Source organism: Myotis yumanensis, unplaced genomic scaffold (assembly GCF_028538775.1).
Source record: "Myotis yumanensis isolate MYYU_CA2020_CCGP unplaced genomic scaffold, mMyoYum1.0.hap1 SCAF_4, whole genome shotgun sequence".
Lineage (NCBI taxonomy): Eukaryota > Metazoa > Chordata > Mammalia > Chiroptera > Vespertilionidae > Myotis > Myotis yumanensis.
In genome coordinates, this window is record NW_027223755.1 from 12,966,599 (window position 1) to 12,985,831 (window position 19,233).

Here is a 19,233-nt window from a genome sequence, read left to right on the forward strand (position 1 = left end):
AGAGGCATCGGGTCCACCCTGATCTCATTGAATGAGGTCATCTTTGTGCTAAGAGGTACTATTCTGCTACTCTGGGAAAGTCAGTGGGGAGCCAGGAGTGATTTCACGGGTTGTTGAAAGCTTACGCTCGTAGTCAGAATGAGTTGGCCCTGTGTTGGTTTTTCTGAGCTCAACATAATATGCAGAACAGATCTGTATAATGGGCTGTTTGCTTTGTGGATTTTCAATTTTCCTCTCTCTGCCTGTTCAAAGTATTTAGAATATGTCAGGGCAAAGGGCATCATGCTGAAAATTGTGACAGATACGCTCTTTCACGGCTTTAAAGAAATGGCTCGAAACAAATTGCAGTTGGTTTCACTAGGACCCTGGCTAAATCTGACTGGCAGGTGCCGCAGAGCATTGAACTGGACAACAAACCTGAGACCAGAGGACCCTTTCCCCCCAGTTTAGAGCAATTAAGGTGCCGTGGGCACCTGCCTGCTAGCGTTACCCCCGCCCCTGGCACTGTGGAGGGCCAGGTGGCTGAAATGAGTCAAAAGGCATCAGATGCTGTGGGAACCTGTGAGTCACAGAGCCGGAGGGTGGCCCCCACCCGTTTCTGGCTTGTTAACCCACAACATGGTCATATTAGTCAGTGTTTCTCTCCCAGAAAAGCGACATGTTTCTCTTTTTAAATTTTGCGGTGAGTTCAGGAGATGGGCTGAGGTCAATGGAGGGCAGACAACGGTGCTTCTAGAAGAGTCCGCAGTCTCATTTTGGTTGCTTGTTTGTCTTTAACTTGGAAGTTGATGAGAAGGATTTGATCCTGCTTGGGCAGCAGCCCTGCAAGGAAGGAACCTGGGTCCCAGTCTCTGCCTTGGGGGATGGGAGGGCGGCAACTCCTGGCTGCTGTGGGCAGAGATGATGTTGGGTGATGCTCTCTGCTCACAGCCTTGCCACCTGCCGGGCAGTCAGGTGAGCCCCAGGGAAGCACCCGTGTCTCCAGGCTGCCCATCCTCAGGAGGAGGCCTCTCCTCCTGCCACATCCCAAATCTCACCCAGCGCCCTTCCCGACATCAGCTGGAAGGAGCCTCATGGTCCAGGCCTCTCCGTGGTGCAGAGGCCTCCTGGGGGCAGGGGGTGGTGCCCAGTTAAGGACAGAGAGTGACTGCCATGCCCACGGGGCCCCACACCTGCAACTCTACAGTGTCAGTTCCAAAGGCCCGTGTATATGGTAGGGATGGATGGGGCATTTCAGAGAGCTGGATCTTCCGTGTATAAGGATGCGGACTGGGCACCCAGCACGGCCAGCTGGCCCAGGAGAGGGCTTCCGCAATCTGCTCCCACTCCCCAGGGATGATTAGCCATCATCCGTGGGTCCGGATGGAGATGCAGCTGAAAGGTGGTCCTGGGGGTCAGAGGTCGAGGGAAGGTGAAGAGCAGAGGAAGCTCTCTTCCACCTTGGTGTGGTCAGTCCTGAAACAATGAGGTTTGACCCTCTAGGACAGTGCTTCTCCGTGGGGTGATTTTGCCCCACTGGGGGCATTTGGCAATGTCTAGACCAGCGGTTCTCATCCTGTGGGTCGCGACCCCTTTGGGGGGGTCGAATGACCCTTTCACAGGGGTCACCTAAGACCATCGGAAAACAAATATATAATTACATATTGTTTTTGTGATGAATCACTATGCTTTAATTATGTTCAATTTGTAACAATGAAAGTACATCCTGCATATCGGGTATTTACATTACGATTCATAACAGTAGCAAAATTACAGTTATGAAGTAGCAACGAAAATAATTTTATGGTTGGGGGTCACCACAACATGAGGAACTGTATTAAAGGGTTGAGGCATTAGGAAGGTTGAGAACCACTGGGCTAGACACATTTTGAGTTGTCACAGCCAGGGTGGGAGGAGGGGTGTGGTTGCTACCAGCAACCAGTGGTTGGAGACCAGGGGTCTACAGTACACTGGGTGGCCCTACCCTGAGAATAATCCGGCCCCAGGTGTCACTAGCGCCAGGGCTGGGACCCTGCTCCAGGGCACTGGAGTAGGGGAGGGTGGTGTGTTCTTTCACACAAGGGCTTAAGAATGATGGCCAGTGGGCATCGGGCTGCTTGGCCCTTTGACCCAAGAGCCTGTCTTTGTGGCTCATGGAGCCCTGTTTGAGGAAAGCTCCCACTTCTGGTGTGTGTGGGGGGACCTGGAGACCCCTGGGAATACTGCTTTTTACATTACGTTTTCCTTTTCCACTTCTACTTAAGAGGGTAAGAGTGAGCAGAAAATCAGGTCTCTTGGAAGTGCAAGACAATAAAGGGGAGAACTCTGTATTCTCAAATGAGTATTCTCACCTGCTTGGGTTTCTGGCTGAGGATCTTGGTAGCAACACTGGCTGTGTTCCCTGCATGCGTGTGTGTGTGTGTGTGTGTGTGTGTGTTCATGTGCTTGTGTGTATGAAAGACAGGGACCGACACTTTTGAGCAGTAACAGAGGGTGGCAGTGTGCGCTGGCGTATCCTCCTGCTACGAAGACGGCTTCCTCCTCCCTGAAGCCTGGGAGCCCTGGGAAGTGGCCCTGAGATGCACGTTTGGGTTTGCATCTGGGCACGGGTGTCTCCTGCTGGGAGCCAACAGCACCAGCAGGGTCTGCTGAGCCAGCTCAGCACTTCTGCTCGCCACCCCGCAGCATCCTGGATACTCACGTTCCTCCTTAACATGTGACAGGACAGCTGAGCTCCCAATGGATCGGCGAAGGGAACAAGAGCAAAGCAGCAGAGACAGCCACGTGTCCCTGTGAATTCTTTCTTGCTGTCTGAGGGGCAAACCCACACCCCGCAGACGGGCTGGCCCGGGAGGTGGGCCAGGCGCCGTTCCTCTCTCTCCAGGAAGACCTCCCTGGAATGAGGGGTCTCCATGGCGTGCGGTCTATTCACCTGTGCCCATCTCTTTGCAGGGCATGCCACCATCACCAACTACTTGTTGAACTACTTCCCTGGTCTTGACCTTGAAAGGAGGAACGTGTTTGGGTTCACGGCCCTGATGAAAGCAGCCATGCAGGGCCGAACGGAGTGCATCCGAGCCCTGATGCTAGCAGGTACGTCTCCACCGGTCCTGCGCGTACGTGCTATAGGGATGAACCAGTCCCGTGGGAACAAGGGCTAACGGGGGCAACAAAGAACAGTTTCTATTAGCTATATGGCTGTCATCATCTGAGTGAAACCAACAGAACAAAGGCAGCCACCTTCAGGGTGGGGCGGGAGGTCACGGCACTGGTCACCCGGTAGGACACCCCTCCTCGCTCACTTCTCTGGTCTTGGCTCTGAGCAGCAAGTCTGTCCTATTGGAGGTGGGTGCAGGGGTGGCGGGTTGGCCCGTTGCCATCCTAGATCCCTGCTTGCTGGTGGTTGGAGCCCATGGTGGTATGGTGTGTGGTGGCTGCCTTTTCTAGGAGTGGTCACAGAGTGGAAAGGTCTGTGTGTAGCTCTGGATCAGCAGGGCACCCCCTTTGCTCTTTACAGTGCCGCCATCTTGGAGGAAGCACTTTCTTCTCTGAGCCTCCCTGTGTCCATCTGTGAAATGGGAACAGTGACTTCCTTCTCACCCCCCTGAGGATGAAATAGGAAAATACTCGGTAGATTCTCCTGGGCTATGCATGTTTAATGAACTACTCAGCTAACTTGCACATGAGGAGTCTCTAATTCTTTCCCCCACATCGTTAGCACCACCTCATTGGGTTATTTTGAGAATTAAATTAGAAAAAAAATGTGTGTAGAGCACACGCCCAGGGTCCGGCACAGGATGAGTCAGTCAGTATGCGATGCTGCTGTTGATGTTATTTAATTTCATTATTTTAACTTACTTTTTTTTTGGCCCTGGGCTCACCAGTCCTGCTTGGTGCTGTGGGTTCTCCAAGGTGGCGCTTCCCTGCCAATCTTCATAGCCTGAGGACAGCAGCCACGCTCTCTGAGCCGTCAGCCCAGGCTAGTCCTTCTGTTTAGACAACTTATTTTTAAGAAATAAACATTTATTTTGGAATCCTTTCAGATGTATGGAAAAGTAACAAAGGTAGGACAGAGAGTTCCCATACAGCCCTCACTCGTCTCCCACGTTAGCATCTTCCTGAGAGGCCGACATTGGCACATGGCTATTCACCAAACTCCAGACTTGCTCAGATTTTACCAGTTCTTCCTCTCATGTCCCCTTTCCATTCCCAGGTCCCATCCAGCTCCCGAATTTAGTTGTCATGAGTCCCTATCCCCCCTGGTCATGACAGTTTCTTAGTCTTGCTTCCTTGTCCATGACTTGACCGTCTGCATACTGGCCACCAGGCAGTGCCTTCCAGTCTGAGTCTGTCCTTGTGATTACATGGGTTATAAGATCTGCAGCTTGATTTAGATTCTTCTTCCTCTTGCCTGAACCTGCGTGTTTCAGGGGCTGCTGCTGCGAGAAGAATAAACTCAGTAAATGAAGACAGAGGCTTCGAAGATGATAATGTTCTTGGAAATAAAAAAGATCAAACTTACAATGAATCCCATTGACTGTGCTTTGGGCTCAGTGACAGTTTCAAAAGTGAGACATTAGTTTCAACAGAGTGTAGGCCCTGCCTGTCCCGTGCCAGGGAGAGACGCTACTTCTGGTTAAATGGTGGCCAAGCGCTTCATCTGCTTCTACTCTGGATCTAGTTATAACTTTGGGTAGATCGTTAGCAATTTTCTTTTTCAACCAAAAGTGTGTGGTGGTCAGTCACATCTGTGCATTCTTCCCAATGAATTTATTGGAACCACAAACCCTTTTGTTTACAGGTCAGTTGCCTGGGTGCCGCTGTTGTCCCACTCTCCTCCCCGCCTGGAGGAGGGTTCAGGCCTTGGCCACACGGTCACAGGATTACAGCAACGCCTTTCGGATCTCCTGAGCGATGGGTCTGCTTACAGACAGCGTGCTCATCGCTGGTGCTGTTCTTTTCCTGCTCAGTGATGTGGATAACACATCTGGCATCGGTTTTTCTGTACTCTCCTTTTCCTGTTCCTCCTCCGTGAGCCCTGCCCCCTCAGTCTAGAGCAGTGGTTCTCAACCTGTGGGTCGCGACCCCTTTGGGGATCGAACGACCCTTTCACAGGGATCGCCTAAGACCATCGGAAAAAACATATATAATTACATATTGTTTTTGTGATTAATCACTATGCTTTAATTATATTCAATTTGTAACAATGAAATTGGGGGTCACCACAACATGAGGAGCTGTATTAAAGGGTCGCGGCATTAGGAAGGTTGAGAACCACTAGTCTAGAGTAATCCGCATGAGTACAGCCCTGTGGGTGTGCATTCCTGACCTGTATGTGGTCAGAGCAGAATGGTCAACAGAACATACTTGGAAGCCAGGACCCCTGGCTTCAGATTCTAGCTCCTCCACTCACCATGTCCATACCAAAGGTCAATCACCTAGTGTTCTGAGCCTCATTTTCCCCTTCTATAAAATGAGGCGAAGGACAGCAGCTGCTGCAGGAAGTCAGGATGGGTGTTGAATGAGTTCCCGTGAGGGCGCCCTTGGACTCGTGCCTGGGATGGAGGAAGCCTTCAGTCTGTGTTGGTTGTTGCTGCTGTTGTTATTGTTTTTGGTGAATTTATGTATTCAGTAATTATCGGTTACATTCATGAAAAAATATGGTATATTTTTCCCTTTGAAATATATCCTTGTGATGAGATACTTAAACTTTCTTATTGAGGGCGACAGGCATGTAACTCAGGGTTTCTTAATCTTGGCACTATTGGCATTTGGGGCCAGGTAATTCTTGGTGGTTGGGAGCTGTGCTGGGGCTAGTAGGATGCCCAGCATCCTCCCTGGCCTTTGACAACAGGTGACTGCAGCATCCCCAGGATTGACAACCAAAGTTATCCCAGACATTGGCAACCATCCCCTGGGGGATACAGTTGCCTCCTGATGAGGACCACTGATGTAACTAGTGTAAGTGCGAAAAGGTGGAATTTCCCCCTCTTATATACTTTCTCCTTTCCATCTTGCCCGATATTCCTTCTTCAGATAAAAACCTGACACCTTTCTTTTCTTTTTTTTTTTTTTTAAATTAAATCTTTATTGTTCAGATTATTACATTTGTTCCTCTTTTTTCCCCCCATAACTCCCCTCCTTCCAGCTCCCACCCCACCCTCCACCCTCACTCCCCACCCACTGTGTTCATCCATAGGTGCATGATTTTTGTCCAGTCACTTCCCGCATCTCCCACACCCCTTTTTCCCCCAAGAATAGTCAGTCTATTCCCTTTCTATGTCCCTGATTCTATTATAATCACCAGTTCATTCTGTACATCAGGTTATTTATTCACTTGATTCTTAGATTCATTTGTTGATAGATGCATGTTTGTTGTTCATAATTTGTATCTTTACCTTTTTCTTCTTCCTCTTCTTAAAGGATACCTTTCAGCATTTCATATAATACTGGTTTGGCGGTGATGAACTCCTTTAGCTTTTCCTTATCTGTGAAGCTCTTTATCTGACCTTCAATTCTGAATGATAGCTTTGCTGGATAAAGTAATCTTGGTTGTAGGTTCTTGGTATTCAGCACTTTGAATATTTCTTGCCATTCCCTTCTGGCCTGCAAAGTTTCTGTTGAGAAATCAGCTGACAGTCGTATGGGTATTCCCTTGTAGGTAATTGAGCCTCTTTCTCTTGCTGCTTTTAAGATTTTCTCTTTGTCTTTTGCTCTTGGCATTTTAATGATGATGTGTCTTGGTGTGGTCCTCTTTGGATTCCTTTTGTTTGGGGTTCTCTGCGCTTCTTGGACCTGTAAGTCCATTTCTTTCACCAGGTGGGGGAAGTTTTCTGCCATTATTTCTTGAAATAGGTTTTCAATATCTTGCTGTCTCTCATCTTCTGGCACTCCAATGACTCTGATATTAGACCGCTTAAAGCTGTCCCTGAGGCTCCTTACACTATCTTCACACTTTCGGATTCTTTTTTCATTTTGCTTTTCCAATTGGGTGTTTTTTGTCGAATCTTTGGTTTGATTATTGTACTCCTCTGGTCTGCTATTGGGTATAATATTCTTTATTTCAGTCCGTGTATGCTTACTTTCTAATTTCTTTATCGTAGCATCGAGGGTCTCATTAGTTTTCGTGAGGCTCTGCACAAATTTATGGCAAGCCCTCAAAATTGCGATTCTTAGCTCCATATCCTCCATTTCTGTCATGTTTTTTTGTCTCCGCATCTTTTATGCTTTCTTGGTGCACCCCCTTGTGGTCTCTGTGCGCAGTCTTGTTCTAGCCAAGCCTTAATTGTTGTAGTTAACACTAGAGGGGTTTGACCACCAGGCCGACTGGCTATAGGAATCAGCTGTATGGAAAACGTCTGCCTTCTGGGGAGGCGCTAATCCAGCCTTTGCCTGAGGCGATCGGCAAATGGCTGTGCGCAGGCTTTGGGCGGGGCGGGCTCAACAGGGCGGGCGGAGGGAGCAGTTATGGCCACGCTCAGTCCCGTTCCCAGAGGCTCTGCTTCTCAGAACCCCGGCAGCCGCTGCAAACCTCGGAGAGAAAGCTGCCCTCAGGTTCCAACTGATGCCGGATAATCCCGCTTCTCCCGTTTGAGTCTGGGTCCCTAGAGACTCGCCCGGATCTGGAGCCCAGAGTCTGAGACTCACTCCCGACAGAAAACGACAACCGCGCCCTCAGCCACCAGCCCGCTTTGCGCGCGCACCTCGGTACCTTTGTATTTTCCACACTGCGCCGCCTCTGAGCCTCGATTTGCTGTTCTCTTTCCTTCTAGTTGTAGAGTCTCTCTTCAGCCAGCCTTCCTGTGGTTCTGGGTGATGTCCGTTCAGTCTTTTAGTTGTATTTTTGAAATGGTTGTTTGCGGCAGCGGTCTCCGGTGTTTACCTACGCCGCCATCTTGGTCTCCTCCCTGACACCTTTCTTGGGGAGCTTTTGCTCCACCCCTTGGGACTTTGGTTGTAGTACCTAACTTCCAGAATATTTCCATGTTCTACTGTTACTACTAAGTTCGTTTACAGTTCTTTTCCCCCAGGTAAGTGAGTTTCATTTTCCTCTTCTGGTAGATGTGTATGTATGCTTTAAGAGAAAAAAAAAAAGTGATTGAATGTCTTTCCTGGGTTTGGTGGACAGCAATAAGGATACTTGTTAAATGAAAGGTATTTTAAAAACGTGCACAGGTATTTTTGACTTATTTCCATTTAATACATCAAGTTAAAGCTTTGAAAGGTCCGAATGCCTGAGTATTTCTTTAGGATTGGCATTTATGTGCAGCTGCAAAAGATACCTTGAGAGCTGGTCACAGGATGGTCGCCCTGTGGCCATTTCAAAGTGAAAGCCATCAGCGTTACTACACATTCAAGGTTGGGGTAAAAATGTGCAGCTCATCCTCATTTTGTCAAGGGCAGTGTTCCTCTGTGGCCGAATGAATTTCCGAGTTGCAATTTCATTATATTCAATAGGAACGATTTTCCTTTTAGAAATGACGAGTCATTGAACTGGATGCCCCCCTGAGCTGCTTACCTTTCCCAATAGTTCAGAACTTACAGACACACATCAGCTCTTATCTTACTGTGTCAGGCAGAATAAAGGAATGTTAGAATGATCAGAACCTTGGATTTTAATAACCATATAACCAGGTTCTGAAAAGCTGATTTATTGGCTCTTTGGTTTCTGGCTTCCCAAGGAGCAACGCCAGCTCTGCTGATGAGAATCGCAGGGCAGGCTGCGGCACCTTGTTAATTCAGGGGAATATTAATGCTCACAGTGACATGCCTGTTGAAGTAGGCGGCGCTGGGAAGCCGTATGGAGGACGTGATTGTCTCTGAAGAGAGACAGACTCTGCGGAGGCAGGCAGGTTCCAGACTTGCTTATGAGCCCTGGGCTTACACCCGAGGGGGGGTGTCATTGCTGCCGCTCCTGGGAAGCAAAGCCAAGCAAACAAAAAATGTGGAGTCGTCTGTGGTTCCAGGGAACAAAGCAGAAGGTGGGAGGCTTGCTTCATGAGGAAGAGGGGACAGAGGCACTCACATCACGGCATTGACCGTGTGGTCACGCTGTCCTAGGCTGGCCCTGACTGTGTACTTCTGGAAAGCCAAAGGGTATGATATCACAAAGGGTAGGATATCACTACGAGGTTTCTTTCTGCTTATAAGGGAAGCATGACTTTCCCATCAACAGAATTTGCCCAGTTGGAATAGTTTCAAGTTGTTAAGCAGAAAGAGGGCTAAACACTAGGCATTCCATATCACCCAGGGCCGTGTCTTAGCGTGGATGCCCATGAAAGCAAACCCCGGGGCAAGGACTTGGGGCCAAGTTGTTTTTCTGGAGGATGACCCTGGGAAGTGGTGTGAAGGAGAGAGAAGTGAGACCAGGACGACAGGAAAGCTAATATTGTGCTGAGGAGCTGGTGACCCTTGTGGGCAGCCCTGCCTAGAACCTAGTGCAAGACCTAGTGCAAGACATCTCAGAAATGCCTCTCGGGGAGGGCCAGGGAAGCCAGGGTATTTATCCTCCAACCGGGGTCCCTCAGGGCAGGGGAGCTCTTGGGCGCATTAAATCTTCGGCAGTTCCCCCCTGTGCAGAGGGCTGGAGGGTAGAGGATCTGATGCCCGTCGGGAGCTCTTTCCTGTGACCCTGTATCCTGACTTGTCATAGTGATTAGACCTCAAGATACAGGCCAGCGGGGGCAAGGAGGAGGCCTGCAAGGACTGGTGCACAGTGGTCCTCTGTGGCTGAAAAGGCCTCCGGGCAGGAGGGAGACAGGGCTGGGCTTTGAAGCACAGATAACGTGGGGATGGGGGTGGGAGGAATAGGGGAGGAAGTGATGCCTCCTGGACTCTGCCCGTGTCCTGCTGGTCCCATGGACCTGGCCATGACCACCTGGAAAAAACATCCTCAGAATGAGTGATGGAAGGTAGCTTGTCTTCCTTTAGGACCTGTTTGCAATGCTTTCTGCTGCGAGGAACAGAAATCCTGACTTGACAGTCGTTTAAAGAGAATGGGCGTGCATTTTTCTCACCTCTGGAAGTTTTGAGGTAGGCAGTCACCACGCAGAGTTGGTCCGGGGCCCTGAGGACATCACAGACCCAGTTCCTCTTGTCCACTTAGCCCCAAGCTGCTTGTCTGGCCACCTCATGATTGCAGGATGGTCATCATAGCTTCAGGCTGCAGGTTCCTGCTTCAGGCAGAAAGCAGCAGCCCAACCACATTGGTCCTTCAGCAGGACAGCAACAGCTTTCTCTCTGGGGCTCAAGTGGGCACCGGGATTGCAGTGGGCCAGGTGTGGGATGTTTTTGGCTTTCACAATTGGTGGAATGCTCCTGGCATCTAGTGGGTGGAGACCAGGGATGCTGTTACCAGCCCTACAGTGCACAGGCCAGCCCCCACAGCAAATAACCATCTGGCCCAAATGTCGATAGTGCCGAGGTTGTGAAACCCCGGGAAAGACCAATTATGGCACATTGCTTAGAACTGAGCAAGTTGCTCCCTTGAGTAAAACAGAGGATTTGTGTAGGCATCTCACAGCACTCAACATGGGCAGCAAATGGGCCCTTTGGCAGGAGCCCTGCTCCTGTCTGCATGGCTGGCGTCCTGGGCAAAACAAATTGGGTAAGAGGTGAGGAGGCCAGTAGTCTCATGGGGAGAAGGTGGATACAGTGGTGTTTTGGAAGTTTTCTGTATTCTCCGAAAGGTATACTGTATGTATAACATGTTAATCATCAGTACTTGTCTCTTATGATTTAATCACTACATCCAGGGCATTAATATTATCCTAAACAGTAATTTCTTAAGGAAGCGATTCCCTGACTCATCACAGGAATCAGATTCTTGGGCTGTGTTACAGTTAGAATGGCCTTTGTCCTTTAGAATGTTTGTATTTTTCCAGGATCCTCTCGAAGAGGTACACGAGGCACAGGAAGAGGCGTGCTAAACCTTGGACAGCTGCTCCTTTAGTTTTCTGTTAGCATTTGAAAAATGTCTCTTTCAAGCAGTGTTCATTAAGATTTTAATTTTGCAGTTTGTTCCTTTTTAAGTGACATGCAATTAATTAAGGTTTAATGTGTCATCTATTTTTTGCAATGACACTTTTACTGCCCCCTTTTCATTTCAGTCCGTTTATAAATTGTACTGTAGCTAATGAGTTCCACCCTGATTTCCAGTTCCAAATAATTACCACTCTTCTAATATGGCTATTCTTTAATGTGTCACAGAATTAGGAGCATTACCAGGTGAAACCGGGGGAGCTGGATCTGCCTGGGCCCTGGGCCATGGGGCTGCCGGGCTCCCCTGCTCTGCTCGGTTCAGCACATATCGACCAGTCACCACAGTCAGACCCTGGGTCTGTGTGGGACGGAGGTCTCAGCCAGCCTGGTCCCTGGGGAGCTCGCAGACTAGATCATCGCCCCACTTCTCCACATCGCTTTGCCCGTGGAAACATGACTAATGGGATTTGAAATCCTGAGTGATTTTTAACTGTATATGGGGCTGAGATTGGACCAAGATGAATTGAACAGCAATTCCTTATTAATTCTGAAACTTATGAAGGATTAGGAGGGCCCGGTGGGTGGTGTGGATTTATTAAGGAAGTGACTAGTGTAAGTGAGACTGTGAGGATGTAAGAGTCAGGGTTTTCCAGGGAAACAGAACCAATGAGTGATATACTAGTATATTAAGACGTTTATTAAGAGATGTAAGGAACTGGCTTACGTCGTGGTTTGAGAGTTGGCAAGCTCGAGGTCTGCAGGGCAGGCCAGTGGGCTAGACACCGGTGTAGGAGCTGATGCTGCAGTCTTCAAGCTGAATTCCTTCTTCTCCGGAAATTCAGCGTTTGTTTTTAAGACCATCAGCCGATTGGACAAGGCCCACCCACATCATCTCAGGCAGTCTCCGTGACTTCAAGTCAACCGATTGTGGATGTTAACCTCATCTACAAAATACCTTCACAGCACTCCTGGTTTGTGTTTAATTAAATCCCCGAGTCCTAGAGCCTGACCATGCTGACACAGAAAACTGTCACCAAGGACGGGCCTGCTTGGTGGGGTGGAAGTGCCTGGGCTGAGGGTCATGGACTTCTCTCTTACCAGCTTCGAGAGCTCAGGCAGGTTCCTTGGTCACTGTGACCACCATCCATCCAGGAACAAACCTTTATTAAATGTTTGCCTCCCATCAGCCAGTATGCTGTGTGGTGAGAAAATAAAAGTGAGGAATGGCCTCTGTACTGGGGGAGCTCATAGTCTGGGAAAGACGACAGAGGCACCATCAAATCACCAGTGTGAGAAATGCACGGCCTTCCATTTCTGCAAGATTATAACCATACCATCCTCACAGAGATCCGCGGGGGAAAGGGAGGTACTAAATAGATACAAGGGACCGGTACTGTTGGATTTTTTGAACACTCTAGCAGCAACAGTCACCTGTTCACAGGGCACCTGTGTTGTCTTCATCTCTCCATTGCCGGAAAGCCAAGAAATCCCCTTTCTTCAAAAATCCCCATGTGTCGGTGCCCAGGTCAGGTGGTTTTATTTAGGAAAGAGAAGCCATTAAGCGGAGCCTGTAAAGGTGGGTTGTGTTATAACGGAAAACTCAGCAGGGGACGGTGGAGGCAGGTTCGTCCACCTGGCTGGGGCGAGAGTCTGCTATTAGGTGTTGGAAGTTTGACCTTGGTTTCATTCCACTTGCGACTTCCATCATAACTGTCTGTGTTTTTCAGGGGCGGATGTCCACGCCAGGGACCCCCACCGCGGAATGTCGCCCCAGGAGTGGGCCACCTACACGGGGCGGACGGAGGCGGTGCGCCTCATCGGGAGGCTGCTGGAGCGCCCCTGCCCGGAGCAGTTTGGGGAAAAGTACCAGCCAGAGCTGCCGCTGCCCCTCGAGGGGGCTCTGAAGCCAGGGAGCTCCAAAAACTGCTTGCAGAGGCTCACGGAGTTTGTGCGGTCCTCGCTGGCCTCCCGCTCGCGCCAGGGCCTGGAGGATGGGGGCGTCCTGGACCACATGGTCAGGATGACCACGAGTCTCTACAGTCCTGCTGTGGCCATCGCCTGCCGGACCGTGTGCCCCGAGCACCCCCCCTGCGTGGGGAAAAGGCGGCTGGCGGTACAGGAAATCCTGGGGGCTCCCGGGGCCCCCGACACCCGGGCCCAGGAGAGGGACCAGGTGGAGGACCCCGAGCAGCAATTCCGGACCTCCCAGGCGGGGGGCGCCTCCAGAGAGGGGCCCCGGAGGGCCAGCCTCGCGGCTCCGCCGCCGCGGGGCGCCCCGCGGAAGGCCAGCCTCCTGCCGCTGCCCCTGCCGCTGCGGAGGCGGAGCAGCGTGCGGCCCGGCGCGGCCGTCCCCCGGGTGCGCGTCACCAAGGCGCCCACGCCCACCTTCCAGCCCGAGCGCGCGCCCGCGAAGGGCGGCGCCAAGGACAGCGCCCACCTGCAGCTCCCCAAGTGGAGGTACAAGGAGGCCAAGGAGGAGAAGAGGAAGGCGGAGGAGGCGGAGAAGCAGCGCGTGGCCGCCGCGCAGAAGGGAAGGCGGACGGCGCCCTGGAGGAAGAGGACGTGAGGGAGCCGGCGGGGGCGCTGCGCCCGGAGCCGGCTGCGGGGCGGACACGTGGCGGCGCGCAGGGCAGGAGGCGCCCGCCGCTCGCCCTCGCCGCTCGGGGCCCGCTTTCTCCTGCGGGACAGGATCCTCGGGGGGCCCCAGAAAGCAACCCGTGTTGGTTTAGGCCGCACCCCAGAGTGAACCGGTCACAGCACAAATCGCTCTGCCTAAGACCAGTTCTAGCCATCCGTACACCTGCCGGGCAATTTGCCTAAAAGCTCCTGCCTTTAGGACCTCAAGAAAAATTTAAGACCAAGTTATCAAAGGGCATTTTCTGTATAATTTTGTATTTTAATTACGATCAAATTTGCAGCATTTTATTGGTGGTAGGGCTGTTTGTATTTAAGACAGTTTTAATGCACTTACCTAGGACCCTTTGTTTAAAATACTGTTCCTAGCAATAATTATTTGTGATATCTCTATGATTTCATACGGACGTATGAAATTCTCCCTCCTTTTTTGCGGTTTGATTTCGATCTTGCTTTTCCTTCTCATTGTGGGTACACACAGCCCTGTATATTCTTACTGATTTGAATAAGTGATGCCAAATATTTGTTTCTATTTGATGGAGACATTTTTTTTTACAGCAAAATTATCAAGTGAGACAGGAATCAGATTTCCTTGTATCTTATTTTTTTAAAGCTATTTTATTCATACAGGAATAACAATGAAGAAAAACCTATTGTCAAAGTATGACAGTGCATAGAGAAGCATGTATTTATTGCTGGAACTAAACTCATTTTAAGCAAGGGATTTTAGATAAGCTGATACAGAAACTTTAACATATTCAAAAACATATAAGAGGCAAAACTATTTTTAATAAACCTGGGGGCAAATCTAGTACATTATTATTATTATTATTAGAAATACAAAAGTAAGTCATATGTACTCTTTGATAAATTGGCTTCAGATGGTCTTAAAATATTAAAAAGATGCAAAACGGATAAGGACCCCAGAGTGGAAACCCCTGGAATGGAGGGGGGAAAATGGTAGAGGAACAGGGATTAGAACTGACTGTTTTAGGCAAAGTCTCCTCCAGACCCAGTGCCAAAGACGCCCCGGGGTGGACTTCCTTTTCCTTTCCCTTTCATCACTGCCCGATGCTCACTTCATCCTCACACCGACTGTGTAGAATTTCCAAGAAGTGGGGACTTTGGCAGAGCACAGATGTGGCTTGCCCTGGGCCCTGAACTCTCAGTGGGAGTTTTCTGTCCGTACTTTTTTTTTTTTTTTTAATAATCTGCCGAGCACTGAGAAACTCTAATGAATCTCCGGCCATCTGGGCTGTAGAGTATGGGTCACATAGGCACTACTGACAGCACTTTATTTATGTCCTGCTTGGAAGCTTAGATTTAAAATATTGCAGAGGGCGTGAGAAGCGCTTCATTACCCTCCTGCATTCACAGGTCAGATCCTGCTCACTGGCTACGTCGGGACCGTGCCCGGCTGTCTCATGCTGTGGGTGGTGGTGGCACTGGCCTCTCTATTCCCTCCCACTCAGCACCACCAGGCACTGAGCAACCAGGGGTCTCGTACTCACTCGCCAGCACCCTCACTATTGCACCTTGTGCCTGAACTGATGGGGAATAGGTGTGGTGGTAACTCAGATTGTAGTGAGTTCCGCCCGCATTGCTGAAAGGCACGGGAAGGATGGCACGGAGGGCCGGGCCCACTTTGAGCATCACTGGTAGCAGCCGGCTGCAGGTCACCCTGGTGCCTAAGAGTTGGGATTGGCCAAGTCCCCTTGGATGAGATGAGGGCTGGTCCCCAAGGTGGAAGCACGCCTGGTCTCTCTGGCGGTCTGATCTGGCATCCTTTCGGATCCCTCCTTTGGTGTTCATGTATTTTTATTGCTTTGAATGGCTGGCTGCAGTGCCTCACTCAGGGGCCACTCCCTGCCCCTGCCCCCCAGTGTCAGGGCAGGGGCACGGACGGCCCTTCTGATTTCCATGTCTCCTCGGCTTTGTCACATTGGTTCCCTGCCATCCCCTTCGCCTCCTCTCTTTTTCCTCACTTGCCTTTTCTTCCTCTGCCTGTTTTCATCTCCAGATTTGGCTGACTGCCTTGCTCATCCCTAGCCCCACCGCTCTGACATCTAAACAGGGCAGGAAAGCAAGGCCATTCAGAGAGGCGGTGTGGTGTCCCTGTGGTGTGATCACGTCATGACCTCCAAACACACAATAGTGAACCAAGGGCAGATTTTTCCAGCTTCTGTGCAGGTGGTTTAGAATCTCCCCCCACCCCACCCCCCCGGCTTTTAGGGAGGGAGCCCTAAGTTTCTCTCCTGACAGATGACAACCCCCCGCCCCACATCGATGTACAGGGGAGGGAGGGTCTGGTGTCTGCTTGCACCCGGATGTTTATGAACTATAAATAGTAAATTTCAACTTGACAGGTACCTTCTCAGGGATTTATATATAAACATAGGTAGGGGCAAAGTGGAAGTATGTTTTAATACTTTTTAGTGTTTGTGTGAATTACGATTAAACTAGACAGAGGAAATGTGTCCAGGGCAACGTCAGTGCTGCTGTTTCCCAGGGAGATGTCTGGGAATGGCCCCTCGGTCGAGACTTCCTGGTTATTGGAAACCCGGACCCTGCTGCCCCTGTGGCTCTGGGGTGCACATGGGGTCACTTCAGCGCCTCTCGGCGGCCTCTGTGGACGCGGCCCTTTGTGTGTATTAAGGGAAACTCACCCGTGGGAGCAGGGGTGGCAGCGATAACAGACGGACCGTTCATCGCTGTGACCTCTAGACCCGGCTCCTCCCCATCTGACATTGGGGTGTGGTGTGAATGACTCCCTCTTCTATGTGCTCATGGGATTGAGTGTGCTGCCGCCGGCCCAGCGCCCAGCCCAGAGCGGGGAGGAGCAGGGGAAACTGGGCGCTCAGAGGCCGCACGCACCTTCCAGGGCTTTGGCTGCACGAGGGAGACGCCCACAGAACCTTAGGCACCTTTACCGTTTTTGACGTGGCTCCCAGGGGCAGCATGCGATACCTCAGGAATATGAAGGCGGGAGATACAATCCCTTCGTCATCTCAACTGCGGGCCCTCCTAAGGCTCGAGGCTCATTGTGCCGAAAAGGCTAAGATTTCGTGATGTCATTTGGAAAGTGGGACTTGTGGCTCAGAGGGGCCGTTCCAGGCTGCCTCCGCTGGCCGTGGTGACAGGTGTCCTGCCGTGCGGCTGAGTGGAGACGGAGACGAGGCTGCTGTCTGACACTGAATCGCAGGAGGTGGAGCCAGGCCCCGGCCCTGCATGGATGGGAAGCTGCTGTCCCCGGGGAGGAATCCTGGGCACCGAGTTGTGAAGAAACGCCTGCCCGAGACGTAAATAAATGAGCCGCGACTAAGGAGTGGGCGTGATTGGGCTCCCGCAGCCTCTGGCAGGAGCACTGTGCCTGGCCGTCCACACTGCAGGAGAGAGAAGCCCTCTCTCCAGAACCCGCTCAGCCTGCTCTGTGGGATGAGCTGCAGCCCTGCTGTTTGTCAGCTGTTCCTCTTCCCCCAGGCTCACCTGCTGACTCACGCTCGCTCATGTTTCCATTGTCATACAGCACGGCTGTTCCCGGGAGTATTAAGATTTATCCCAAACGACTGGAAGCTCCTAGTCACAGCCCTATATATGCGAAACGCTAGCACTTTGTCTTGTTTACAGTGTTGGGAAGGCCTGACATGCTCAGGGCCCTCTGCTCCGTGGTAGGGAACTGTTTGGATTCCGCACCTGGCTCTGGGCCTCAGTTTCCCCTGCAGCGGGCTCGCGTTAGCCGGGTCCCATCCAGCAGCTGCCGGGAGGGCCAGGGTCATCTGGGGAAGGAAGGGTGGAAGGTCAAGCACAGTCACCCCTTATAAGACAACCAAGTCAGGTTTACGACAGAAAACCATCCAGCAGAGTTGTCGGCTGCCACCAAGCACTAAACACAAGAACGGCTCTTCCCAACTTGAGGTTGCTCTCTCCTCGAGGTGCACCTCCACGCTTTTAAAACTTATTTGGGCATCTGTTCTGTATACCTGCTGAGTCAGCTGCTCACCTCGGTGCCCTTGAATTCACATGGTTCTTCATGAACATTTAAAATAAGTGGCTGAAGACCTTCCTTTGGAGGTTAGTTTTTTGAAAGAAATAGGAAACCGCACAACCACCAGGATTGATGAGCTGATTTTTGAGTGACTCAGGCGAATGCCAGTGCCGCGTACAGTACACGACCTCCTCGATCTGACCCAGCCTGAAATAAGCCGATGTGACAGGTGTGGCCCCTGTCGTGCCATGACAGCCCTCAGCAGCAAGCTGTGCTGGAGTGGACAGTGTTCGATAAGGTGTGAGTGTGCACACACACACACACACACACACACATGCGGGCACACACACGACCTGAGAGGAGACCTGGCTTTGTGCTCACAAAGGTGACTGCTGCTGTGGCTTCACTGTGGCTCCCGGGGAATGTCAGGGGTGACCTGCTTGGACGGTGTGTATTCAGGAGGACCGGACAGCCCAAGGCCACTGTGGGCACTCCGGCCAACACATGTGTAACAGCCAGTGTGTCATAACACAGGCCTTCCTTTCAGAGGCGGTTTTGCCCAGGTGACTAGTATAGGGGCTCCTTGGCGAGGTTCCACAGCCGGGTATGGGTCTTTGACATCCTTGGCACGGAGGGACTCTGCCTCAGAGGACTCTAGTTGGAGAGTGGCCACCGGGTGGGGGCTGACTCCCCTGAGACTTGGCACCAGGCTAACATAGAATCCACATTTTGCCCTGAAGAAGTGCTAAGAAGTTGGCCTCAGTGTTAGATGCTCTAGTCCAGCCGCGGGCAAACTACAGCCCTCGGGCCGGATCCAGCCCATTTGAAATGAATAAAACTAAAAAAAAAAGACCGTACCCTTTTATGTAATGATGTTTACTTTGAATTTATATTAGTTCACACAAACACTCCATCCATGCTTTTGTTCCTGCCCTCCGGTCCAGTTTAAGAACCCAATGTGGCCCTCGAGTCAAAAAGTTTGTCCACCCCTGGTCTAGTCAAAGGTAACATAATTTGGGGCTTGAGAGAAATCGGTTCATCAGACTGTGATACCTTTGTATTGTTTTTAGGAAAATGTAGAAGAGAAACAAAAACGAGACCGCCATCCCGGGTAGAGCAAGGCCTGTGTTGACCTGATGCATTAGGAAGTTGGGGGGGGGGGGGGGGGGTGCGCGCACACATGGAAGCACTTTAACACCAGTTTGGGAGCAGAAGTTCTAGAAGCTGGTTTGGAACTGCACAGCAATGTCGAATTTGATGAAAACCATAAAGGGAAGCTATACACCCAGAAATGTTACCAGCAAGTCTGGGAGCTATTGGAACATCCTGAGGAATTTGAATAATACACCCCATTCATAGAAACAGGAAAAGCCAATCTCATTGCAATTCTCTTCATTCGAATCGCCCTGCCTGGGACTTCCCTGGGGCCTGTGGATGTGTGTGAGCAGGCTGCGCAGGGGCCCGATTTCCAGCTATGTTTCATCTTGGGATAAGCTCTGTTTTCTGGATGTAAGCTATCTTCGTTGTCATTTCAAAAAATCCGGTAGGTTTCTGGATATTGTAAAAAACGTTGAGTCCAGATGTGATTCTGTAAATTTCATAGTGTTTTATTTTGAAGTGAGAGTTTTTGTTTGTTTATAAGAGGTATTTTCCTA

The 19,233-nt window shown here is 50.8% G+C and overlaps 1 protein-coding gene across 1 annotated transcript in view; it reads left to right on the forward strand.

The window, feature by feature from the left end:
* Positions 1-18,753, forward strand: part of ANKRD33B (ankyrin repeat domain 33B) — a 65,422-nt gene extending 46,669 nt beyond the window's left edge. The window contains exons 3-4 of the mRNA XM_070411897.1: positions 2,932-3,072; positions 12,687-18,753. Of these exons, the coding sequence (XP_070267998.1) occupies positions 2,932-3,072; positions 12,687-13,525 (980 nt within the window). The 3' untranslated portion in view covers positions 13,526-18,753. The remainder of the gene's footprint in view (positions 1-2,931; positions 3,073-12,686) is intronic.
* The last annotated feature ends 480 nt before the right edge of the window (positions 18,754-19,233 follow it).